The 16,540-nt window shown below is 36.7% G+C and overlaps 3 protein-coding genes across 3 annotated transcripts; all 3 read left to right on the top strand.

The window, feature by feature from the left end:
- The first annotated feature begins 1,027 nt into the window (after positions 1 to 1,027).
- Positions 1,028 to 3,101, top strand: LOC147536918 (protein TEEBE-like). The gene is made up of 3 exons (XM_086644549.1): positions 1,028 to 1,280; positions 1,658 to 2,164; positions 2,476 to 3,101. The coding sequence occupies exons 1-3, from the start codon at positions 1,163 to 1,165 to the stop codon at positions 2,994 to 2,996; spliced, it is 1,146 nt and encodes a 381-aa protein (XP_086500675.1). The 5' UTR covers positions 1,028 to 1,162; the 3' UTR covers positions 2,997 to 3,101.
- Positions 3,102 to 9,157: 6,056 nt separating this feature from the next.
- LOC147536917 (uncharacterized) lies at positions 9,158 to 13,686 on the top strand. The gene is made up of 4 exons (XM_086641756.1): positions 9,158 to 9,642; positions 12,068 to 12,203; positions 12,834 to 12,927; positions 13,133 to 13,686. The coding sequence occupies exons 1-4, from the start codon at positions 9,242 to 9,244 to the stop codon at positions 13,411 to 13,413; spliced, it is 912 nt and encodes a 303-aa protein (XP_086497882.1). The 5' UTR covers positions 9,158 to 9,241; the 3' UTR covers positions 13,414 to 13,686.
- A 369-nt stretch (positions 13,687 to 14,055) lies between these two features.
- Positions 14,056 to 15,811, top strand: LOC147536916 (17.1 kDa class II heat shock protein-like). Its single transcript, XM_086641757.1, has one exon. The coding sequence runs from the start codon at positions 15,153 to 15,155 to the stop codon at positions 15,636 to 15,638; it is 486 nt and encodes a 161-aa protein (XP_086497883.1). The 5' UTR covers positions 14,056 to 15,152; the 3' UTR covers positions 15,639 to 15,811.
- Positions 15,812 to 16,540: the final 729 nt, after the last annotated feature.

Below are 16,540 nucleotides of genomic sequence, written 5' to 3'. Positions count from 1 at the left end.
AGGTGGACCCTCACAACATCAAAGTGCACAACTACTAGTCTACTATACAATATTCAAACCATCTTATACCTTTTTGAAACCGTAACTATTTTTTTAGTGTGGTGCTTCCTTCCACTATGCCCAGTCAGTGAGCAAACTGTCCGCTTGGTTAAAACATCTCCAAAGTTTTTTTTTTTATGAGATAACATCTCCAAAATTACTTAATATAACATAATTATTTCACAGTTTTTACTTGTCTTCCAGGCAGAAATGTGTAATCCAAGATGCCTTTTTCTTGTTGGTAATTTGTGTTACCCCCTCTCTACCATTAGAGAGAGATTGGGAGGTTGAGAAAGAGAATTAGGCTTTTCTATTAAAATTTGGCTGGTGGACTTATATGTTTATTTTTACTCTTCTAGTTTTATCTTCATAGTAATTTTTTTTCATCTACATTATTTATCTCTCTTCGTCTTCACTTATGTCTCCATCCCAATCTTCATCTCCATCAGGACAATTCCAAGTTCTTTTAATCTTTTTCTTCCTCGTCTCACATTCTTAACTAAAAAACACATGGGGTTTTCTTTTGAGTCCTCCACCTTTTCCGAATCTGGCCAAAGACCTACCTTTTTTTTAACAGATTAGTTAAAGATGAAAAAAAAAAATTACAGGAGAATAGAAGTGAAAATTAAAAACGAAGATCAAAACGAGAGAAAAAAATGAAGTATTTGTTGAAGATGATAGTGCGAGGTTAAAATTAGATGAGTGAATATTTGTTAAGTAACAATATCTATTAAAAAGTTGGGTCGTAATCGCCATTTCTCAAAAGATAGGGTCTAAATGGAAAGTTAGTGATAAAGTAGAGAGGTTTATTGAGAATCCAACTAAAAAATAAAAACAATAGTCTAGAAAGAAAGAAAGAGAGATTGGGAAGATAGTGGGAAATCTAGAAAGAGGGCCGTGGAAGACAAGGAGGGTATACCGTTGGAAAAGCAAATACAAAATTAAAATAGTACTAATTCCCGGCGTTAATTAATGCGTGTTGGAACTTCTTTTTCTTTTTCTTTTTTTGTTCTTTTTGAAACTATTTCCAATATAAAAAAGAAGAGAACATAGAGGAAGTAAGAAAGATAAAGAGAGTATTCTAGTGAGAGAGAGAGAGAAGATTTTAGTGAGAGAAAAGAAAATGGAGGTAATGAGCAGCAATGTTTCTGGTTTGGTACTACTTGTAGTGTTGGTATTCTTCACTAACATCTGCACCTTTGGATTAGCAACAACCAGAGCTACCACAAGCTATTTAGATGGTAAAATTATGCCAATTCATATTATCGAATATTATTTTTTGTTATTTTTATTTACCATGTTCGTAATTTTAATACGAATAAAGCATAGTCACTTCAGTTCTGATGCTATGCCCAGGACATATTTCGGCTGAGTATCAGTTTGATTTACTACTTTTTTTCTAGATCACGACTGTACACGTACTCTGACTGGATCCCAACCAAGAATCCAAGATATGTCCCGGGCATATTCACATTTTTCTTAATAATTTACGTGACGACAGACAAAATCTGAACTGGTTAAGGGCAAACAGGAGGCCTGCGGTTTCTCGTCCTTAAACTATCCTTTAAACTATCCTTCTTTTTTGTTGGGTTTGATTTGGATATTTGATTTTGAGCAGGACTTGTTCCAAATGGAGATTTTGAAGAAGGACCAAAAGCTAGTGAACTGACCAAAACAGTGATAAAAGGAAATCACTCACTTCCCAAGTGGGAAATCAATGGATTAGTTGAATACATATCTGGTGGGTCCCAACCTGGTGGATTTTTCTTTGCTGTTCCACGTGGAGTCCACGCTGTAAAACTTGGAAATGAAGCCTCAATATCTCAAATCTTAGCCGTTAGATCTGGTTCTTACTATTCTCTAACATTTGGTGCTACAAGAACTTGTGCACAAGATGAGGTATTAAGGGTCACAGTGAGACCTTCATCCCAGACAGCAGGAGATCTCCCACTTCAAACATTATATAGTAGTAATGGTGGTGATACTTATGCTTGGGCTTTTAGGGCAACTTCAAATTTGACTAAGGTCATTTTCCATAACCCTGGTATTCAAGAAGACCCTACTTGTGGCCCCCTTTTGGATGCTGTTGCTATTAAGGAGATCATCCTATCCATGCCCACCAGAGGTATGTCCATGCCACTTTCCACTTTTTCTTTTTTCATCCACTATAGTCTAGAGAAATGCTATTTGGTCCGAAATTTGGGACCGACCACAAGCCGAAGGCTCATGTTGCTGGCTCCCATTGGTCAGGCTAGATTTCTTTCCACATGACCCGATCGATGAGAGTCTGCCAAATCAGCTTTTGACCTGTGGTTAGTTTCGAATTTCGCGCCAAATATGATTTATCTTCAGATTCTTCACTTTATATTTGACTATGTTTGACTCTACCGTTTGTCGTTTATAAGAGACAGTTCACTAATGAATTCTTTCATGCAGATAATTTGGTTAAAAATGGTGATTTTGAAAATGGTCCTCATATCTTTAAGAACTTTTCCACTGGAGTCCTTATTCCTCCCAAACAACAAGACCTAGTATCTCCGCTCCCTGGTTGGATCGTTGAATCACTTAAAGCTGTGAAATACATAGACTCAAAGCATTTTAACGTGCCGTCCGGATTAGCTGCAGTTGAGCTTGTTGCAGGAAGAGAGAGTGCAATTGCTCAAGTTCTAAGAACAGTCACAGACAAACTCTATAATCTCACATTCACCATTGGAGATGGGAAGAATGGATGTCATGGGTCGATGATGGTCGAAGCGTTTGCTGGTAAGGAAACCCTAAAAGTTCCATTCATATCCCATGGAAAAGGTCAATTCAAGACTGCAACTCTCACGTTCAAAGCCATTTCAAACAGAACAAGGATAACTTTCTATAGTGCTTATTATCATACAAAATTACATGACTTGGGTACCCTTTGTGGACCTGTTCTGGATCAAGTTAGGGTTGTATCTGTTTCCTAAAATCATGTTATAATTAGAAGTGTGGAAGTAAGGGATTGAGTTTCCACCTACACATGTTCACTCTGCTGATCTAATATTAAATTTATGAAAGTTATGTTATGATCATGGTTTATATATATAACTTTTTCTTTTGGTCATGGTTTATATGAGAAGTTTCTCTAGTTAGGCGCCTAGTTAGGCTATTGGGGCCTCAATTTTGGGAAATTTTATATGCACACACACCATTCCTTCTAAGTTATAGGCAGTTTGGGAAGGAAGAAGTTTGTGAAGGAAGGAGGCGCCTAGTTAGGCTACTGGGGCCTCAATTTTTCTTATATGCACATACATCTCTCTTGATTTGAAATATTTCTTCTCCTACGTCCACATTCCTCCATACCGACCAACTATTTTTCTCTCTTCCTTTCTCTTCCAATCTTTCTCTCTTCTCCTGCCTCTTTCTCTCCCCTTCTCTTGTCTCTAGTGGTTCCGACTAAGGGGAAGCTCTCTTTCGTCGAAAACGGCGGTTTGGGAATCTCCCAAACCAAACCGATTTTCCGGTGAGGGGATCCTCCTTTTCACCAGATTAGTTGGAGAAATGATATTGAGGAGAGAAAAGATTGAGGAGAAGGAGGAGAGAGAAAAGAAGGATAAATAGAGGTAGTGAAAGTAGAAAAATTATGGCGATGGTCGGAGTTGATGGCGGTGGCCGGAGTTGGTTGTAGAAATAAGGAAGAAGAACAGGATACATTGTTTCCCTTTAAAATTTGCACCCCAAAAAATTTGTCAAAACTCATATTTTTTCTGAAAATTTTATATCCTGAAAAATTTTAGATCTTGGAAAATTCTCTTCTTTTCTCAAAGGCCGCCTCAAAAAACCCCTTGATATGTGTGCCTATAACAAAAATGGTCTAATCATTTTGAATTTCCCCACCTTGTAGGTTTTTTTTAGAAACCATTGAAACCCTTTTCATTCATAAGTGATTAAATCACTGGTTTACATGGCAAAAGTAATTCCTCTCTGTTCAGCGACATGAGAGTTACATAAGTAAATTCTAAGAATTTCGAATGTAAAGTACCTCACGAGGTGATAAAACTAGACTCTGACGAAAAAGATGAAAGGATCCTAAAGATCACGAATAAAAGGACCCTAAAGGTCAACAAAATATTAAATAATACAGAATAAAGAAAAAACTAATTTAAATCCCCGTCGCTTTCGCCGGAAAACCGCAATTGTCGCCGGAAAACCGTCACCACCATAGAAAAAAACCGCCGTCATCATCGGAAGACATAATTAACTCAGCAAGTCTCAACGAGTGAATTCCTTCTTCTTTGTTACTGATGAAAGCGATTCCTTGTTCTTTCAACCCAAATCTGATGAGCATAATAGTATTGAAGATAAGCAGGATGTGATCGAATTTGATCCTCAGACAATGGAAGTGATCTAGTTGACGAACTAACATTCCTCTGTAAAATCGAAGGATAAACATCCAAATTCTTACTATACAAACTTCCAATAGCAGTAAGAGATCCATCAATAGTTGGAGGAACACTTCCACTTCTTAAAATATTCAGATCTCTCTCCCGATTCATAATCATGTCTTTTCCATTTCTCTCACTCAACATCCTCTCAATTTCGTTTCCTATAATAATGCTATCTTCTAAATTTCCATTTGATCTTACTCTTAATCCTTTCTTCAAGTTATTCCTTACATCTAAATCCGACAACATACTCTTTCCAAACCCTAATCTACCAAAATCTAATCAAACAAAACTAACAAATCTGAAAATGCCGAATCAAAAACCAATTTGCGCTAAATTTCCTCGTGAAAACTCGGTCCGGTAGGAAATCGTCTTGATGACCAGGCAGTTGTTGATTTTCCTGGTGAGGGATCGGTTTTGTTCAGTGTTTAGTAAGATGTTTGGAGTGGGTTCTGTGGTTTGAAGGTTTTGTAGTTCTAATGAAAGGATATCAAATTCAGACAAATGTGTGGAAGTGTTCTTAGAGTTAGCCATTGAGAGTGAAGGGATATGTGTTAATTAGGGTGAGAAGATGAAGGATGATGAAGGGAATGTAATGGTATAGAAAAACCTGAGAGTTTTATGCAAAATCCCTAGGATTATACGATAAGGAGTTAAAATAACCGTTTTCACCACTCTCCCCACCTTGTAGTTATGAAAGTTATGTTTTGTCCTTGCTACTTTACGTTTATATATTACTTTTTGGAAGTTATAGGTCACCTTAATTACAAGTTTCTCCCTAGTTATCAATTTGTATCAGAAACTCTAAGTGTCACATAGATTTTTTGAAGTTTTTCATTAAATGTGTTTTTTGTTGCAGGTTCATTAAAAGCTTTTCCAATGAAAAATTTAATATGAAAATATAAGATGATGTGCCGGTTGCTAAATAGAGATATATCTGAAGGATATTCCTTTGTAAAGGAGATGTCCTTCAACCAAGTTAGTCTATTGGGGCCTCAATTTTTCTTATATGTACATACATCTCTCTTGATTTGGAATATTTCTTGTCCTACACACACATTCCTCCATAACCACCAACTATTATTTCTCTCTCTTCCTTTCTTCTCCTTCCTATTCTCCTGCCTCTTTCTCCCACCTTCTCTAGTCTCTAGTGGTTCCGACTAAGGGGAAGCTATCTTTCGTCGAAAACGGTGGTTTGGGGATCTTCCACACCAAACCGATTTTCCGGCGAGAGGATCCTCCTTTTCACCGGATTAGATAGAGAAATGATATTGAGGAGAGAAAAGATTGAGGAGAAGGAGGAGGAAAGAGAGAAGAAGGATAATTAGAGGTAGTGAAAGTAGAAAAATTATGGCGATGGTCGGAGTTGATGGCGGTGGCCGGAGTTGGTTGTAGAAATAAGGAAGAAGATCGGGATACATTGTTTCCCTTTAAAATTTGCACCCCATAAAATTTGTCAAAACTTATATTTTGCTTGAAAATTTTATATCCCGGAAAATTTTCTTCTTTCCCCGAAGTGTCCACTTCAAAAAACCCCTTGATGTGTGTGCCTATAACAAAAATAGTCTATTCATTTTGGATTCCCCACCTTGTAGTTATGAAAGTTATGTTTTGTCCTTATTACTTTACGTTTATATACTATTTTTCGGAAAGTTATAGGCTCACCTTAACTACAAAGTTCTCCCGAGTTATCAATTTGTATCAGAAACTCTAAGTGTCACATAGATTTTCTGAAGTTTTTTCATTAATTCTTTTTTTGTTGCAAGTTCATTAAAAGCTTTTCCAATGAAAATTCAATATGAAAATATAAGATGATGTGGCGGTTACTAAATAGAAATATATCTTGAGCGTGAATGAATATTGACATTTTTTTGGTGGCCGATTTTTTTTTCTGTATGTTTGATTGGATTTTGGAACCAAATCCTTCTTATCTGCTTTAACGAAACTCCCCACTTCTCTCACAACATAGTTCTGATCGGGATTTCTCTCCACCTTTCCTATTAGCTGATTTTGTTGGGATTCGTAGTAACCTAATATCTTAAGCGGAATCTCAGAAGTCTAACTAGCACTAGCTACCAGGATCACATGCAAGAACTAAAGATGAACTAGAATGAGATAGAAGTCTACCTTAAACGCTTTTTATCGAACTACACAAATTGCCTTTATCCCGAAGATCAGAACTCCAAACAACACTCCTCTACTCTAGACACCCACACAAACGACTTCAACTCCCTCCTTAGATTCATCTAGGACTTTATTGAGAGTTTGAGATGAAGAACAATTATACTTTATTTGACTAGATAGATAGAATCAGAGCTTTTTCTCTAATTCTCTCACATCACTTAATGTTGTAGAGATAGATTTTTTCTAGAGAAAATTCCACACTTTTTCTGTTCTACAATGGTCCTTGTATAGAAAATCTTAAAGTCAGAATCCTATTCGAAATATGATTCAATAGGGACCACAAAAAATAAGACTCGGATTCCTAATTTGAGTGAGATTCCTAGATGAGAGATTTGTCCCATCTTGGACATCCCCTTGATGTAGCCGGGGAGGCACCCCCTTTAGTGGGTTGGGCCTGGCCGACCCATTGATTTAGCCGACCATTACATGGTCGTCCCCTTCCACTTGATCAGGGCCTCTCTGATGGGCTCGATCTTTCTATCTTTGCTTTGATCTTATCCGAACTTTTTTGGCCTATCAAATTGGATGTAATAAAACATTTTACCTTGTTCTCTCTAGTTGCATCTCTCCGATAAAACCATCACTCTTTGGTGTAACCCGTTGTAGACTCCTATCGAAGTTAGCCGCGAATCACAAAAGTGATTGAAGATCGTAGTTGACTTCTAGCTAGGCATTACGATCCCTAAATCGACTGGATCAGATGATCTTCTGTATAAAGTCATCATTGTTCTATCTGGCAAATTGGCATCTTGGTCGAAGGACATCTCTTTCAGAGGGATATATCCTTAGTCTCCCACTTGTACTTACAACAAGTGCAATGCTCGATTACCATGTCATTTCATATCTCATCTGATACATCATACCTTTCAGACTTTCTTGATCTAGAGCACAACTGTCAACCAAATGATTAACTTTTAATCAATTTGAGCGTGACCACACATTTTCAGTTGTTACTCTTCAAGTGACCCGAAGATACTAATCCTAACTTAATGAGGAGGACATAATCCAATCTTGCACTACTCAGCTTCGTGTCTATTATGCCTCACCCAGTATTCGTTTTTATAACCTTCTTTTACGATGCGGTGTTTGACAATACCTAAGTTTGACATTCCTTACATAAGATAAGCAGAACACACATGTTATAAGGAATTTCTATAATCTTGTCAATGAGAGTTCCCGACGTTCAACTTTTGAAGAACTCTCATGGCGGATTATCTAGTGTACGATACAACCATGTAGTTGACTCGAATACTTCTACTCCTATAACCCATGAAACGTCGTAATTAGTCAATCTCACATGTTAGTCTTCCTAAGTCATTGTCGTCCACTTGATGACCTGGACTACGTACACACCCGTCACTTGAATCTAAATTCACTTTTTCGCCATGACACTAATCTTACTTAGGAAATTGAGAAATATTAAAGTCCAAGATCTACCAAAAGAACAAAATAACATAAGACTTCTGCACTAAATGGGCTAGACAATCTAATATCAATCAGGGCTAGACGGATCAGTCGATCCAAATTGTATTTATAGGTACCAGAGCAGATCAATCATAATATGTAGCCTTTTTTTGTGTAACACACTATGTGTTCAAACATTAAATAATGGGTTGGAGAATATTTGTATGCCTCATTACAAACTTCTCACAGGCAGAAAGTCGGTTGGGAAGCGCCACTCCATTTAGATCCAATATTTTTGGACCCCTTTCTTCCACAGTTATTTTCTTGTTAAAAGATGCAAAAACACAACTCAGTGGCCATTATATCATTCAGATTTATCAGTCATGGTGTGTTTGGATGGCGGAATCATGAATCCGCGGATTCATGAGTCCTTGGGATTCATGATTCCACGGATTCATGAATCCAAGTAATATTTTTTGGTTTGTTTGGCAACTAAGAATCCTATGATTTATTATTATTTGAGTATTTTTAAACGTCTTTAGAAAAAATATGATTTTTAAAAAAAACAATGATTTTGAAAAAAAAATAATGATTTTGTAGAAGGAAATATTTTTTTGTTGATTTTAAGTTTGAAATTTAGGCTCATAAATCCAAAATCCTAGCAAATCCTAGGGGGTAGGGTGGGATTTTGGTCCAATACAAATTTTGGAATTAGGAATCCTTTGGATTCAAGAGTCCTAGGATTCTTGGTAGCCAAACAGACCAAGGATTCATGATTCCTACCAAATTCCACTTTTGATAGGAATCCTACTTAGGAATCCTGCAACCAAACACACCATCAGTGTATTTGAGTTAATGTCGACAAGTGTCGGTGCCGGTGAATATCCGTGGTAGTGGACCTTTACATAAGAACTCAAAAGAGAATGTTGTTAAGGTAATGCTCAGAAGAAGAAGAAGAAGGTAGAAGAGATGGAGGTGAACTTCATCCTTATATATACCAGGTTAGTTGATTAGGTGCTTATGGAAAAGTCAATGACCATTGACCTGAGTCAAACCGAACCGCGTGTGCTTTTACCAGCCCCTATTGCTGGTAACCGGTTGTATCCATATAAGCCACTTATTTTGGGTGTCATGTCCTCTGACCCCTTAAGAAGCTGTGGGACGGAGTGGTAAGGGATAGAGAGGTAAGTGGTAAGGAAATGGGTAGGTCAGTTGGGAGTGGTGGTTGGGTAGGAGGAAGAACCTTAAAAGCTCTAAAAACAAATACAAGTACAAAACCAACATTTGATAATTCCAACATTTTATCTTTACCCTCATCATCATCTTCATCATTACAAAATAATTCAATAGATTCTTCAAATCTTCAACTTTCAACCATTCCTTCTTCTTCTTCTACAAATTTGCGTTCATCATCTTCATGTTCTTATTCCTATGAATCTGATGAATTGGAATGGGAATGGGAATCTGTTAATGGAGTAGAAGAAGATGAAGTAGTAACAAATGGGAATGGGTATTATTATTATGATGATGAGGGTAGGTTTCTTTTTGGTCAAGTTCCCTCTGCAGATGAAGTTCAATTAGCTGTCTCTGCTCTTCAATTGTATGTCTCTCTTTCTTCCCTTACCCACAATAACTAAAATGTTTTCTTAATTTGGGTTTTAGTGATTGATGGATAACTTTAGATCTATTTTAAGGTTAGGGTTTTAAAGTCTAGATTTTTCATCAATTGTTTAAGTTGAATATTTTAATGGAAGCCTTAACTAGCTTGCTTCATTAGTAATTTTAAAAGTGTTACTTAGAACTACTTTTTCTGCTAAACAATTAATATTAAACGTGGGTAGATGGGTTCCACAAGAATCTTTGCTATTTGATATATGATTCTTGTGACTTGTGGTTAACTTTTAGGTTTTCGTTTTCAGTACAAACTCTGATGGAACATGGATTTTTTATTAGCCTTTAGGTTATTTTCTTTTACGAAGCTAGACACGGCATCGCGTCTGAAGTAACCAACATAGTTAAATAGAAACATAAGCAATTACAAATAAGGAAATAGCGGACAAACAAAAGAAAGCAATCCAAGACTATTGACGTTTAGCTTATATGGACTACTCTAATCCAAGTTTTTTCTAACGTAAGAACCTTGGTAGTGTGAGGAGTACGTCTCAGATCACCCCAAGAAATATGTTATGAGGATGCACCTCTCTTCTGTGAATATGCTTAGAGCACACATGAAATACTGGATTAGCTATCGTAGAGATGACACTCTTGTTGTGACAGTAGAAAGTAGCTGATTTGGACAAATTAGTAACGCCTACAAACCCAATCCAAGTGATAGCTGATTTAGCACTCCAAGTAGTTGGAGGTAACAAAGATAGAGAATCATGTAGCCGGAAGCCTAGTATTGGGACAAGCAGCATCTGAAAAAGCAGTCAGTGTAGTACAGTCCGAGTCTTTATAACTTTGAAGACCTAGATGAATTGTCCCTTTAACATAGCGTAAAAATACACTTTACAGCAAGAAAATAATCTTCAATAGGAGCATGCATAATTTGACAAGCTAAATTAACATAGTAAGCCGAGTCAGGATGAGTTAACGTTAAATACTGAAGAGAGCCCACAATTGTACGATACGAGTTTAGATTTGCATTGCACTTTCCTTTCAAATTGAGATAAAACGTACCAGGTAAGGGTGTAGAGTTTGGCTTAATACCTTCAAGATTGAGAATCTTGAATATATCAGTAGCACATTTGGATTGAGTAAGTCATAAGCCCTTGTCATTAACTGTTGCTTCAATGCCAATATAGTGTTGTGAACCCATATTCTTCGTATCAAAGGCAGTACTAAGCCTTCATTCAGCTTACGTCAAAGTAATATCATCAACATGGAGCAATGAATACAAATAACTAGATGAAGAGTGAGGAATAAAGAGAAAGTTGTCAGACTGACTAATGCAGAAGGCGAGCGTGAGCAAAAACGAGCTAACTTCTCATACCATGCTCACGGGGCTTCTTTAAGGCCATATAAAGGTTTATTAAGGCGACTAACATAAGTCGGGTTAGAGGATTTTATACACCCAGGTGGTTGTTCTATGAACCTATACCTCCATGTATATTTATAAACCATAATATTATTAGGTTTTGGGTGAAGAATAACCTATACCTCCATGTATATTTATATGTGTAAAAGGTTACAAGTTTAGGAAACAGGAAAGTGGGCCGAGGACCCAATTTTAAGTTTTTTGAAGTTAAAAAGACAAGTTATACTCTGTTTGGTTAAAAACTCAAATATTTTTTTTTTGTTTGTTTTGAAACCCAATATTTTTTGTAACCCTCTTGCAAGCAGTTGCAACCCTCTTGCAGAGCAGTTGCAAACCTCTTACAAGTAGTTGCAAATTACGAAAATACCTAGGGAGGCGAAGACTAGAAAAAGTTGAGCGATCCTTTTCCGCCAAATCAGAAAATTTATAGGGAGTTTTGACCAAGTTTCTCGAAACAGGAAATTAGGAATCCTTGTTGTACAGAAAAAGAGAAAATAGAAACTAAATTTACAAGAAAATAAACTTAAAAGACTTCCCTAATAGACAAGGCCCTAAGACTTGACCGAGTGGGCATAATAGGCCGAGAAGAGCAAACAGACTTATCATTAGTTTGCATGCTACACATGGCTTATCCTTATGTATATCCTTCATACGACGTATAAAATTACGTAGAGTGATGCTACTAACAACGTACAGTATCACATACATTTTTCTTCATAGGAATACCAGACCCTACGAGAATCGTCTAAACACCTTGCCACTAAGAAAAGGGGTGCCAAACAACTTAACCTATTTGTGCAAGCAATTGTTGGCATACCAGATTCCTGTTGAACTTTTCCTGTATCTTTCTGAACATTGAATTTTTTCATAAACCGTCCTAGTAGGTGAGTGACTATTGACTCCGTGGGTTTATTTTGTACAAAACTAAACATAGCACTTTGTCTATAGTTCTGTTAAAATCTGAAGTGTTCTACTGTTCTATGTACAGGTTCCCCTCGGCTGAGTCGGACTTGGATTGGATCGAACCCTCTCTACAAGTATATAATCCAATAACTTTACAATCTCATGGATATGGAAGGGTTTTTGATGCTCTCCGTTTGTTGCAGACCGAGCCAAGGATTCAGGTGCCTTTCAAATTAACCATGGTTTTCCTCCATTTGTATTGATTCGTCATGAGCCCTCCAGTTCACTTTCTTTTGCATGACTTTACATTAGTTACTCTGTTATTGAATCCTAAACTGTATTTACTTGAATTGTTTTTTGTAGTTCAATCAATTTTGGCAGATACTTGTTTACAACTCATGAGCTTCCCGTTACCGTTTTCAAATACTTCGCGTATCCAATTTTTTGTGTTAGAAATCTTAAATCTTGATTGGCCTAACCTGCTGTAAAGGTGTATAAGATTGATTACTTGAGCTACTTATCACCTACATGACTTTTTTGGTAACTAATTTAGATTTTTAGTTTATTTATATAGAGATCAAATGTTTGGGATTAAGGGTGTTTTTTTAAGATTTGATTTAATATATATGAAAGAAATATGTGCAAAAGGTTTTAGCCCTTCGGCTTGTGGTTGAGAATTGAGCATTTGAGTGACTGCTCCGGAAAGCAAATTGAACTAATCGTTTTCCTTTATGGGTTCACCATGTTGATGCAAAAGCCTCTTGTCGTAGTATATATATAGCAAACCTTTATTGTCCATTGAAAATTGTTATATATTTCTTAAACTTGAGGATGTTGGCAATTTTGTGCAGAGAATGGTCGTCTCATTATCCACTGATAAAGCTGTATGGAATGCTGTTTTGGGCAATCAGATGGTACAGGAGCTCAGAGAGTCCTTTGACACAGGTTTATACAGAAAACCTCAATTACAAAATATTAATTTTTTGTTTCAGTTTTCAATTTGATTCGATATCATACAACTAAAAGAGCATAAGATTTGTGAGCTCCTTGTTATTCATTTCCCTTTCGGTAAAATTTCTTCTTTTTGTTATACCTATTCTCAGTTATCTAACTGATATATACGTATATGTATTTTTTTTGGATGAAAAAGAGTTTGCAGCTTATGCGACTGAAGATGAAGAACCATGGAGCTCGGATGAAAACCCATATCCAACTAAGAGCATTCTAAAGTGGATTTTGGAGAAAACTAAAGAGAAGGTAGGAGAATTGGTCGAGAAGATGACATATATTCTCAACACAATACTTCAATCTGGTGAGGAGAAAAAAGCAGAAGCAAGCGAAGGTATGTTTGAAATTGCTGTGAGATCGTCTCTCTTGCTGTCGGTTTTCGTGCTCCTTCTTGTGGTCTTAGCTCGGTCTCAGAGAACTTGATCACTATCAGCCACTCTCTAGATACTTCGACAAAGTAAACTCAGTCTGGTTTACAGAATAAATACGTAAAAAATTACCAGCGAATAAAAATATTCTGATGTGTGTATTTGATACTATCACAGTCATCGGTCATTTGTATCTAACATATGTGGAGCTTACTATGAAGTTCAATATGTGCACAGTCGATACTTGTACGTGATTAGACCTAAGATATTTTTCTATATTGAGGTGATTCTCTTAATAAAAAAACCTACCCTATTCGAGTTCGTGCAATAGCCTTGAGCAATATTCTTCGTGAATTGGTTACTGAGATTCTCTCTGAGGAAAATCCAGCTTTCCTTACCATAATACTGTCTGTCTTCAAATTGCATTTGCTTCCGCAGATATCCGATAACATTTTTATTGCACCAAAGTCTGGTTCGTCTGTTTTGAAACCAGACCTTCAAAGTCTGGTTCGTCTGGTTTCTAGACGAAACCAGACATTTCCGGCGAGGGGGAGGAGCCCTTTCCCAGAGAGTGACAAGATAGAAGAAGACAAGTTCAGTTAAGGTCATTGACCTACGAAAACCTAATGGCAATTGACACCGTTAGGTCAAACGTTGGTTGAGGCATTGCCTCCTTAACACACATTGCCTGTAACTAAACTAGGCATTGATTTTAGTAAGATTGTATTTAACAACTATGGACATTACATATAAATCTCCCTTATTATATTTGTTTATGTCGGACATAATCTCGTGTGTGTCCCATTTATTCCCAAAAGCAACTCTAAGAATTGAGGGGTTAGGCTCCATTGCTCCAAGATTCAAATATTTGGAAGCTCGGCCTCCGCTCTCCTCCAACAGGGTAGCCCTCGACTAGGCTCCGCAAAGGACTGGGAGCCTCAACCAATATAGTCTTTGCGTACTGACGGTTATACTGGGGTGGTTCCATAGCAGGGTACCACCTCATTACTCCGACCCAACTCAATTCAATCATTATGTTCCAATTCTTCTCCATTTTATTTTTACCTAATATGTTTCCAATACATTCATGGAATGAAGATATTTTTGGATTTGTGAAATATAGTTCTCTTTGTTAACTAGGGAATGATACCGCTGAAGAAACATTGGAAAAAATCATTGTTAACTCGTCTAAAGACAATCATTTACACCTCATGACAAATAGCTTGTAAACGGTCGTCCGAAAATCCGAATCTGATCCACAACCGTACTCAAATAATCCGACAATTCGGATATCGAATTCAGATATCGATATCTTGTCGGATATCGAATTCGGATAGTAATGTATCCACTCCGAGTTCGCTCTGTTTACAGCCTTCATGACACATGGATAGTAGGAATGATAAAAAAAAGGAAGTAATGAAAGTTGTCGAGTACTTCATTGAGGGTAGAAACCAAAGTTGTGCAATAAATGGTATCAAAAGTCGTTTGAGATAACACAAACCATACTCAGAAATTATATGGTCACGTGACCATGTTAAAAAGAAATTCGGAGAAAGGTTAGTATTGGAGAATGCGCAGTGTGGGAAATTTCCACATTATTCTGGAAGTAAACCAAAGAAGCAACTGGAAGGTTGTAAATATCGAGAACCTTCTTCCAGTTCTACCACCTCTATATAAACCCAATTCTCTTTTTCAATTTCACCACATCAATCCAACAGCAATAGAAGAACATTAATCAAGAACTACCCAATTAATTTCAATCAGTGCTAGTAATAATTAGTGATCAGAGAGACAATGGCATTCAGGCTAATGGGTTTTGGAGGTGATCCATTGTTGTCAACACTTCATGAAATGTTAGATGGACATGAATTCTCAGAATCAGAGAAATCGAACCCAACAAGGAAATATGTTAGAGATGCAAAAGCAATGGCAGCAACACCAGCAGATGTTAAAGAATACCCAGATTCATATGTGTTCATTCTTGATATGCCTGGTTTAAAATCTGAAGAAATCAAAGTGCAAGTTGAAGATAATAATGTACTTGTTATAAGTGGTGATCGTAAAAAGAAAGAAGAAGAAGAAAAGGAAGAGGGGGTTAAGTATTTGAGAATGGAGAGAAGGATTGGTATGTTAATGAGGAAATTTGTACTGCCTGAGAATGCAAATGTTGAAGATGGAATTTCAGCTGTTTGTCAAGATGGGGTTTTGACTATTACTGTTAAGAAATTGCCTCCACCTCAACCAAAGAAACCCAAGACAATTCATGTTCAAATTGCTTGAATCTGGTTCTAGCCCTTAATAGGGATTCAAAGTTGAGGGTGGTGAATTGGGATAAATATGTAGTTTTGTTGATCTTTTGGGGAGTGTTTTGTTTCTTTTGTCTAATGTCTTGCTTGGTGTCTTGTGTTTAATAATGGAGTATGACTTATGGAAAGAAAGATTAAGTTATGAAATCTTAAGTTCTCTCTATTTTCTTGTCATATTTCTTCATCTACTATTGTTTATCTGTTGCCTTTCTTGTCCGATTGGCTTCATTACACTCCCACTTGCATATGAATTATATATAGAACAATCTTTGATTATTATCCCACACCCATATGATGCATTTAAATTTCATGACAATGTCAAGGCTGTGCATACCTCACATGACCTAAATCTTCTCCATCAAGTAAACAAATACCACACTCCACCTAATAACAACCACACATGCTATAATACAGGCCTCCAACAAACCTGTAATTTGTTTGAACTACTGGTTGTGTAAGTTAATTTGTTTGAACTAGTGGTTGTGTAAGTTAATTTGTTTGAACTAGTGGTTGTGTAAGTTGAATGACCACTATTTGGCTTTGCAACCTTCAAGTCCTCAGCCCTTAAAATATAGGGCTATAATACAGGCCTCCAACAAACCTGTAATTTGTTTGAACTACTGGTTGTGTAAGTTAATTTGTTTGAACTAGTGGTTGTGTAAGTTGAATGACCACTATTTGGCTTTGCAACCTTCAAGTCCTCAGCCCTTAAAATATAGGGAAATGCTAAGAGTACAAAGAATCTTTGACAAAATTCTTGACACGATGAATCACACAGGTAAAAGAATAGCCTAGATCGAAGTCAAATTTTGAAAAACTTTGAATTTCTTTTGTATTTTAGCGAAAATGACTCATCATGTCAAGGATTTTGCACAT

This window comes from Eschscholzia californica, unplaced genomic scaffold (assembly GCF_041429995.1).
Source record: "Eschscholzia californica isolate CP2 unplaced genomic scaffold, dmEscCali1.0.p SCAF_5, whole genome shotgun sequence".
Lineage (NCBI taxonomy): Eukaryota > Viridiplantae > Streptophyta > Magnoliopsida > Ranunculales > Papaveraceae > Eschscholzia > Eschscholzia californica.
Note: the sequence above shows the minus strand (reverse complement) of the source record. Positions and strands in the feature narration are given on the sequence as shown.